The sequence below is a fragment of the Conger conger genome, chromosome 2 (assembly GCF_963514075.1).
Source record: "Conger conger chromosome 2, fConCon1.1, whole genome shotgun sequence".
Lineage (NCBI taxonomy): Eukaryota > Metazoa > Chordata > Actinopteri > Anguilliformes > Congridae > Conger > Conger conger.
This window is the reverse complement of record NC_083761.1, coordinates 41,348,323-41,358,168: the sequence shown is the minus strand read 5'-3', so window position 1 is coordinate 41,358,168 and position 9,846 is coordinate 41,348,323. Positions and strand designations below refer to the sequence as shown.

General features: G+C 40.0%; 1 protein-coding gene across 1 annotated transcript; it reads left to right on the top strand.

Annotated features, from left to right (window-relative positions):
- The first annotated feature begins 891 nt into the window (after positions 1-891).
- meox1 (mesenchyme homeobox 1) lies at positions 892-9,094 on the top strand. Its single transcript, XM_061232553.1, has 3 exons — positions 892-1,694; positions 7,053-7,225; positions 8,312-9,094. The coding sequence occupies exons 1-3, from the start codon at positions 1,166-1,168 to the stop codon at positions 8,432-8,434; spliced, it is 825 nt and encodes a 274-aa protein (XP_061088537.1). The 5' UTR covers positions 892-1,165; the 3' UTR covers positions 8,435-9,094.
- The last annotated feature ends 752 nt before the right edge of the window (positions 9,095-9,846 follow it).

Here is a 9,846-nt window from a genome sequence, read left to right as displayed (position 1 = left end):
ATGAATAGTAACAGCAATACTAAATGAATAAATCTAATAAACCTCATTTTAAGCCTTCTCATCAAATAATACGACCAGTTTCACAGTCTCAAACACATTTAAATAATAGTAAAGTACATATACAGACCAAATAAGTTGGTTCAAAATAATACAAATAGAAAAAGAGGGTAAAATCTGCCATTCCATTAAATTTACCAAGCAACTTTTCAATTGTGGCTTATCGTTACTATACGCAGTTTTTTTTTTCAGATGATGTTTTTTTTTTTTTTTTTTTTTGTTTGTGGAAAACTGTTCAGGACACTTTCTTAACACAGTTCATCTTTGGAACATGCAAGAGCTTTGCTAAAACAGATCTCAGAGTTCTGATGATAAATTATATGATTGGAAATGGTTTCAGGCACTAACCCAATGAGGACTTTAAAATGAAGTAAAATAACTTTAACATCAATTCAAAAACTAAACTAACTGGTAACCAATGCAGTACTTAAAGTTCTGCACTATTGTAGATGGCAGTCTCAGAAAGAGTATGATGAGCAGCTTAGGATATAAAAGCAGGAGTTTAAAAGTAGGTGCAACAATGCTTTTTGGCAAACACAATCCATTGCAAGCAATAACACATCCAATACAAAGGAGAGGAGGGAAAAATGTTGCCCCTTCTCCACTGTGGGTGTCCGTTTTACATTTTACAGACAATGTTCCTTTAAAAGCCTGCGCCTGGAAATCCCATTAGATGTGCATATAAAATTTCCCCTGTGATTAATAGTTGATGAGGCAGGGTAGGCTGGAGGTACCAACATGTGGCCTGGAGGGCCCCGCCCCCGCAGGCTCGCGTTTCACTCCATAAACTTACCACTCTTTCCCACCGAAGTGTTTAAAAGAGAGGAGGGATCACTTGTCAGAAATGCCTTAGAACTGTGAAAAGAGCCCGGGACCTGGGAGAGGATGCAGCGTTGCATGGCTGGTCAGATTACTCAGGGCGGCTTACAGTAGTGGAGCTGTTCAAGCCGCCTGACTGGCAGAAAGGGAAGAGCTACTTGAAGGTTTCTCCCCCCTACACATGCTGCTGAGGTCCAGTAGCACCTACAGAGATACAGACTTGCAGTTTTTTTCTCCATCAGGCAGATGCTACTGAGCAATGATGTGCATATAGAAGAAGGCAAAGTGGATGCTATTTTCCTCACTTGAGTTGCGCCAAACCAAGCCGCCTGCTTCACTGAAGATATTTCGCACCACCATGGATCAACCGGCCAGCAGCTGCATGAGGAGCACCCATCCCGGGAGCTCCATCTGGGGCTGCGTGCGTAACCCACACTCAGGCATGCCCGCCACCGGGCTTCAGGCCTACCAGCAGAGCCCTCTTTCCCTGCACCAGAAGCCCGAGTTCCTGGCCTACACGGACTTCCCGGCCTCCTGCTTGGTGTCAGCGCCCTACAGTTACCATAGAGACGAGCGGCTGTACGCCGAGCCGCACGGCGGGTTCCAGCGGGCGGACTGGCAGTTCCCAGCATGTGAGACTCGTGGCCGGGTGCAAGAGCCCTGCGTGGCGGGAGGTGGCGGCGGGGTAGGGGAGATGGAGAGTACAGACAGGCTCCATGGACCGGCAAGCGGGTGTCTGGAGGGAGACTTCGCACCGCACGGCATGGCGCCAGCCGAGACGGAGAAAAAGACCTCCAAGAGAAAGAGGGACATCACAGGTGGGTCTGCGCGTGCCAGGGCGGTATTTCATCATCCATGCTTGTAAACACATTCATTTTGTGTGTTTAGTGCCAAAATAGGCCACAACAAACTGCATGCTTGCCTTATCACATTAGAATCATGTTGTCACTCCTTACCCCTGCAATAGATAAAATCTTAGAACAGTTTGATGCAATATACACTTAGTAATTACCTTCAAATTTTAATGGTCAGCCATGATAGCATATACAACTAGGTTTGGTATGTTCAAGACAGTTGACAGTGGTTGTGACATCCATTTCTAAAGCAATGTGAAGCATGCTTCAATTGCTTTAGTTATCTGCTTCTGTTGCTGCTTGCTGAACTTTGAACTTTATACGAGTAATAATTAGCTCAGAGCTACAAGTATCCCCCTTTTGTGATTATGATCTTATTAATGCTCAGCCTGTGACAGCCAGACTGGGTAACCTAGTGCATTGTTACTCTTTCCCCATGTGCTTTAACACATTAATACCTATAGTATTTACATGTGGAGAACACAGGGGGGTATATTTTATGGCAGAATTACGTTCAAATGATGCAGCACACTTCTTTATATCTTTTTGAGTATCACAGATGAGCTGGTACAGTAATCAGACCAAAAACCTCGGAACAGTTAACATATATACCATGATTGCATCTTCTAGAGCTCAGACTCATCTGGATTAACATCCAGTAGAAACAAAGACTTCTGTAAGCAAGTAATACACAGTAGTATGGTAGTGAAACTGGACAGAAAATTGACTCGCCAGCTCTGTTCTGAAATGGTTTTCTTATCTGTTACACTGTGGTATTCCTGATATATAAAAATTATATTATTTCCACTTCAGAAAAAAAAAACCACTCCTTCCAAGGGATGATAGCTGTAAGAGGGAAGTATGTAGGTGACACAACACATTTCTTTCCATTCGCACAAGAGTCAAAACAATCCCTTCCTCCAATTGTTTTTAGTTCCTGTATTTGAAAAAATAGTCAGGTGAAAATGACTATTATAATCACTGGATATTACACTGTTGACCTGTGAGATCAACCTTTGTACAGCAATTATGCAGCAATCTATTGATATTTGTACACAGTTGAGACCAGAAAAAAACACTTACGACTCACCGCAATAATATGGAGGTTTGTTTGAATCTTTGTTTCTAACAGCTGGACTGTGAGTTCAAAATGTTGCGTATGGTCAGTGGATGGAATTGGTCCATCATTCACAATTTGCAAATAGAAATACAAGGGTCATTAGAAGTGCCTCACTGTGAAAAGACCATCTTCAATCACAAACCAGTACATTCATTAACACAAAATTAGTGAAAATAGCACAGTCAGACAGTTATCCTATATCAGTAATTCAAACTAAGAACGAAATAAAAGTAGCGTACAATTTACTGTACAATAATATGTATCATACTTGATTATCTTTGTTGTATTGTCAAAACCAGTAAAGATTACAGTACAGTACAGTCAAATCACTACCAGAAGACAACCTGCAGTTTAAAGGAAAATAATGGGATGGGATTAACACTAAGTGTGACATTAAAGCCATTCTAAAATATGTCTATTACAGAATAGTAAACATATTCACAGGGAAATTAACGTTGATCGATATTTTTAATTATTAGTCCTTTGGTGGAAGACAAATTGTGGTCACATCATTGTAATATTCAGTCCTCCCTACTTCAGAAATCAAAGGCTGAAATTGACTGTAAATGGTTTGGGTTATAATTTGTCACTTGGTTCACCACCCTGCTAAACCCCAGGTAATGTGAGTGAACAACATGATATTCATAACCATTTAAATAACCTTACAATTTTGTATTGTGACCCAAGTAATTTTATCCAGGGTGGTTGTAGGGCAAATGGAAGGCACTTGGTGACGGCCTGGGGAAATCCTGAAATTGCATTAGATTTGCAGGTCTGCAGGTGTTGATCTTTCCTGTCTACTACTCTAAATAAGAACAAACTGCTTATCTGTGTGCAGCATCTTTGAGAGTATTAATAAGAATATGTAAATGTTAAAATAGTCTTTAAATGTTGAAAATTAATTGCCAGAAAAGTATTCCATAGTATTACATTTCTCCAGCAGTTTAATACATGAATTTTCAATGTAATGAACATATTTTTTATATGTTCATGTTCACCATTTCCTTACCGCAGTCATTGCAACAGAGTGTTAGTTAATTTAAGAAATCAATTTTATGATATTTTACTTTTATCTTGAATTTCCTTCACATACCCTTCAGACAATGTGGTGGAAACATGCCAGACCATGTCTGGTAAAATATCCCTCCAGCAATCCCCTTCCACATTCTTATCCATTGACATGATCCTGTCATTAAACTGGAAGTCAAGTCCCAATGAAAGCTGAGCAGTGCAGTGCATAGTGGAATACACAATGTTTGTAGCAGCCAAAGATGAGGTTAAATTGACATAATATACAAAAAAGCCGTCTTGTTCCTAGAGCTAGAACCAGCTCCAAGTGTTGTCAAGATTATCAACTGCTCCTTAACAAGTGATTTAACTGGACAATACTACACCTGGAAGCAGTAATATGGTACAGTAGTAAGGCAAGTAGCCTACTTTATAAATAATAACTGAAAATTACCACAGGTGGGTGTGGAAGTGGTCTTTATTTTTTAAAAGCATTTGTGTAGGCCTGAACATCTAGTAATTTGGTATACAAATCCATTCCCATGGATTTGTTTCCTATATAATATCAATTTTATGTTCCACTTTCATGAGTAGTGAAGTCTCTTATTCAAATATATTTTAAAGACACTAAAAAGGAGAACTTTGTATTTCATATGCCAACAATATCCTTTCGGAAATAAAGGTAGAGTGCACATTTTTTGTTCTTTAAGGAACATGTTTCCCATATGTAGACAGAAAGATGCAATAATGTTATTTGGGTAAATTAAATACCATTTAAATAAGCAAAAATTTTAGTTGTACCACCAGACTGACAAGCTTTAGTAGCTTTTTGTTGGTGAATGTATCAGATAAAGTAAGCAAAGTAAAGTATGCATGTATTTACGTATCTGTGCAGTAACAAGTAGGCTATTTTTATCATCATTGCTTTAGTTGTTTAGCATAATGCTTGTAAAATTACCTGTAGACTACTGAAAACACTTGTCCGTACAACCACGCTGATTAGAGCAGTTTTTTAAGTCTGAAGCTCAGTGTCAAAAGTATAATTATACTTTGTATGTATAATTAAGAGCAAAATCACATACAGAATATAGCGTTGTACAGGAAAAGAAAACCAGAGCTAAAATAAATTAAAATAATTTAAATAGTTTTAAATTTTAATACTAATGCAACTTTTTTAAGAACCATTGCACCGCTCATAAACTTTCAAGAATTATACAAAACAATGAGCAACATTGTATTAAAGTGAAATAATAGCTCAAATGTTTTATATTGAATCGGGATTGTGTTGTTGTGTTGCTGGTTGTTTGCATGTGTTTTTATGTTTTTTTCGGAGAGCTCTAGCAGCAGGCACCACTCACTTTTAATTTGGACAAATTACTTTACCACCCTTTCCAAACTTTTGCCAAATGCTATTTGTTTCAGTGCCTCCCTACTGGGTGCAGGGGTGACTCAGAAAGTTAATGGGACTTATTTATTGGAACCTGTTCCGTGGGGCCCTGAGTCCAAGCCTGAAATCTGGCTTGCCAGGTGTCCACACCAAAATTACTCACATATCCACATTAACAGTCCAGATGGGTATACTTTGAAAGTTCATGTGGTTTTGAATGGTGAAGCAAATAAGTAATTATAATAATAACGACACATTCTCTGCACAAGGCAAAAGCTGCAAGTTCCATTTCTGAAGTCTCATGTGAGCCAGTAGGTTTCCTATAGTTATCAGGCAATCTGGATCACTTTGTTCACATCTGGTCTTGTGATTGAAACCTATTGCAGTTTGTTCTCATCATTTGGCAAATATGTTCTCAATGTGTCAAATGACAACCATTTGACAGGGATTACATCAGCTTCTATATTTTCCCAAAATGATCCGGAGTTTCACACTGTTAGAATGACTAACTAATTTATGAACTTGGTTCATAAATCCAGCAATTTATGTGTAATTTCCCTCACTTTTGTATCATAATTAAACTGACTTAAAATAGGAAAGGGGAACAGTATTTTGGAGATAAAGAGTGGTATTACATCATGCTGAATTTGCAAACACAGTTATAAAGTAAATATATACTTTTTTCCATTTCTACCATGACAATTGTTCTTGATTTAGGCTTCAGGAGGCTAGAAAACAAAGGAATAGCTATTTTTTTTAAATTGTACCTACAACTGAACTGTGCTAATCCTCTTTTGTTGGTGAATTTAACAATGTTCCGGTGCATTCCTTTCTAAGTCAAGCCCGCTGTGGCCCTCTCTCATCATGCACTGCAACTGCTGTTCCATCACACTCTGTGTGTGTCCAGCTCGCAATGCAATGTCTGTGCAGGTCAAGATGCATACTTCAGGTAGGGCCAAACCCATAGTGATTCACTGACTTTTTTTAAAGCTGACAATATTCAGAGAAACTCAAGGGCATCACTGGCTGGATGCTTGCTGCAAACATAGATGAAAGGTTGAAAACCTTCAGTATGTTAACATTATAATTATACCTTTCTGATAATCAATTGTATTTTCACAGTGTAGCATTATGGATTATGTAGCCCAAGTCATCGTGTGAGACATCTGTGTGTAATTTGCTGTAGTGAGCATTTAAATGATGTGAAGGTCTCAGTGTAGCCTCACACTAAATTATTTGGCTATGTCTGGGATTGATTTATTCTGATTTTTCAGCCTAATTATAGCCTGCTTTACTGGCATTGACACTTATTTTGTCCTCATATTGAGAAGCAATAACAGATTCCAATAAATATTTTAGCAGCCAATTGTCCAATTACTTTTGTTCGCCTAAAATTGGGGGGACTCGCTGTAGTGGCACACGGTTAAGACATCAGACTTTGGTGCAGGTATCAGTTTGATGTAGTTGCACACAACGATGCCAGGTCCAAGTATGGCCAGCGCATAAGGGAGCGGCAATAATTGGGCCTCCACTCCAAGAGTAGGTGGAGGGACTCGGTGGGGAGGACTGCTGCATGCAAATGTCCCTGATCGCCTCAGAATCACAGTCTGGGCCAGGTTCAATATCCCATGGTTCAATATCCCAATATATAAATAATAAACCCTCAAATTACAGCTGATAGTCTGCACTTTATTTTGTTTGTTTGCTGGAATAGAGAGCCAAAACCATATGTCACAAAAAAATATATATGTCACTGTCCAAATACTTATGGACTGCACTGTATTTCTCCCATTCATTGGTCTTCCAGAGGTTCAGGACTCCAGCTTCAAGGCTGATTCCAACTGCAAAGCCCGCAAGGAACGGACAGCTTTCACCAAAGAGCAGCTCCGGGAGTTGGAGGCGGAGTTCACCCATCACAACTACCTGACACGGCTGCGACGTTACGAGATCGCAGTGAACCTGGAGCTCACTGAGAGACAGGTAACAGCTTGTTTTTAAGCATGTTTTCAGTAGATGTTCACTGGCACAATGTACTTCAACAATTCACCACGTCATAGGCATAACCTCATTCAGCTATTGCTGAACCCCCAGCCCCAGTGGCTCAATCATTATCACGGCTTGGTCTTTTAGGTCTTCCAAACACTTCAGTTTAGGACTATGATGTAGTCTTTTCTCTCCCTCTTCCCTCCTATGCAATTGCAAATCGCTATTCATGCATAGGATACTACAGGAAACCTCAAATGTAACCTGTAGATGCACCTGGAGATGTCTCTCACCAAAGTACCTTTTGAGTATATTCCCTCCAAATGGGGTGATTAAATCACTCACCACATTCATGCAAATTGCAAGGCAACAAACAACAAGATCTTTTGAAATAGTTGAGAACTCCTTGCTATGTGACATAATTTATGTAGGGAACATTGTCCTTCGACCCCCACCCTCACCCACACACACATCCAACTCCTCCCAATTACCCTCAGCTGTGAGTTTGGAATGACCACATGTAGCCTGGGTCAAGCAAAGATGAATTTCCCAGGCCTCCGTTCCAAATGCAAGCCAGATCCCAGCCCTGTCCTGGGCTTTTTGTGAATCCCCTCTGCAGCCTGGTCTTGTGTTTTTCCGAAACAGCCCGTAACTTGGCAGCCAGCAGTCCCTGCTCTCACACAAGTTACTGACATCATTGGACAAGTCGATGTGCTTAAAATAGTGTGGGAACAGATTTTCTGTGTTCCTGTGTTGCTGTGGGGAATGCAAAGAGGGATGCGCAGCAGTCTCTCCAGAGCCCAGCCCACACAGGAAGGAGGCAGGCTGTACCCACAGGACATGACTGGGAACAGTATCGAGTCTTCATAAAATTATTATTCAGCTATTTACAACTTGACTCAATACCACCAAGCACATCAGTCACAATTGTATTATTATTAGTAAAGCACTGATAATGAGATTGATGGAAATGTTCTCTAAAGTGTTACAGAGGTTGTCTGTGGATAAAAAGGCAATACAATATTCACTTCAGTAATGTGTGCATTCATATATCTGGCTTCATATATCATGTCTGTGTTGTAGGTGAAGGTTTGGTTCCAGAACCGACGGATGAAATGGAAAAGAGTCAAAGGAGGGCAGCCAGCCTCCCCCCATGACTTGGAAGCAGATGAGGTGGATTCTGCTGCTTCACCCAGCTCAGAGTGAAGTGGCAGAAGAACAACAGTTGGACACCCAGAGTTTCTACATTGAATCCATGAATGCTTGGCTACCAGGACATGGACAGAACGTTCTCTATACCTGCCATCAGCATAAGACTTTTATTCACATTTAGACTCTGGGGCAAGCACCAGTATGCATTAACCCATAAAATGTAGCTATGGTCCACATTTTATGACTGTAATAAACTTGAAATGTTACACCTCCAATCCCTGGAACACTGATTGGAAGATAATAGGACAACAGAGGAGAACTTCAGTCTCATTTTAGATGCAGATAACTTGACCTCTTGGTTTTTGCATGGAAGCGATTTCCTACGGTATTGACTCTCCTGAGCATGTTCAGGGACTATTTGCCCTGTGACTGAAAACCTGGATCTCTCCCTGTCTGGAGTTCCTGTTGAAAAACTGTGCCATAGCTCAGGTGTGAGATCATGGCTTCTGCATCCCAAATGCGATATGTGGAAAACCCCAGAACAATTTCACAAGCATTCCAAAAACTGCCAAAACATGAGTGCCTCAATCTTTAATTATTCTGTGGTGTCATCAGGCTGTTTTTGATTATTTTGTGTTTATTTTTTGTTGCATTTCCGTTTGAACATTTGAAGTGGTTAATAAATTCAGATGTAGCATATTAAAATCTGCAATAAAAGCTTGAATAACTCTTCACAAAAAATGAGAAAAAAGGCCAGGAGAATTTCTTCCAGCTAGCCCTTGTGAGTTATGAGGTGAAATGACACAAAGCTACAATTTCTTGGCCAGGGTTGAGACACTACTTATGCAATGTTATTTATATAGCCTTTGGCCTGACTGTTTTGGCATCTGTAGTGAAAGAGCACTGCAAAAAATGAACACTATTTAGAACTTTAACCACAGACCGCAATCCATATATCAACTGGGTTTTGTTTTTCTTTCATTCTTCCATATTAGACACATTCAGTATTGTGTATATGATTGGTAACTATTATAGCTGGTCATGTTTTGCAATATCTACCAGACGTATAATGGGGATGTAATTATTGTAACACAAACCTGAAAAAAACATCAAAACCAATTGCTGAATTTCTGCAGATGCAATGCAAAAACACTTTCGCTTGGCCCCAGATGGGGGAGCATCTTCAGGGGAGTAAATACACACTTTGGCAGTGTGGTTTGAGGATACTTGTCTTCCATTTGATGTATCTTATCTGCTACTCCTACAGACTAGCAAATCAAAACAAGGTAAGTGTGACAAAATAAGCTGATCATCATGTGTGCAGTTATTGGTAGAAGGGAATAAATTAAAGTACTCCTTACATGCAGAGTGATGAGGTCAGCTGAGCTCTGTGGAAGTGCACTCTCTCTCTATCTATCTCTCATTGCCAGCGAGGCTAGGTATTTTAGCGGAAGCATCTGGACGTG

Excerpts from the sequence above, each read along its gene's own strand:
- meox1 (XM_061232553.1), top strand. The coding sequence starts at position 1,166 with ATGCTATTTTCCTCACTTGAGTTGCGCCAAACCAAGCCGCCTGCTTCA. Across the intron at positions 1,695-7,052 it reads GAGAAAGAGGGACATCACAG|AGGTTCAGGACTCCAGCTTC; the intron begins GTGGGTCTGCGC and ends TTGGTCTTCCAG. Across the intron at positions 7,226-8,311 it reads TGGAGCTCACTGAGAGACAG|GTGAAGGTTTGGTTCCAGAA; the intron begins GTAACAGCTTGT and ends TCTGTGTTGTAG.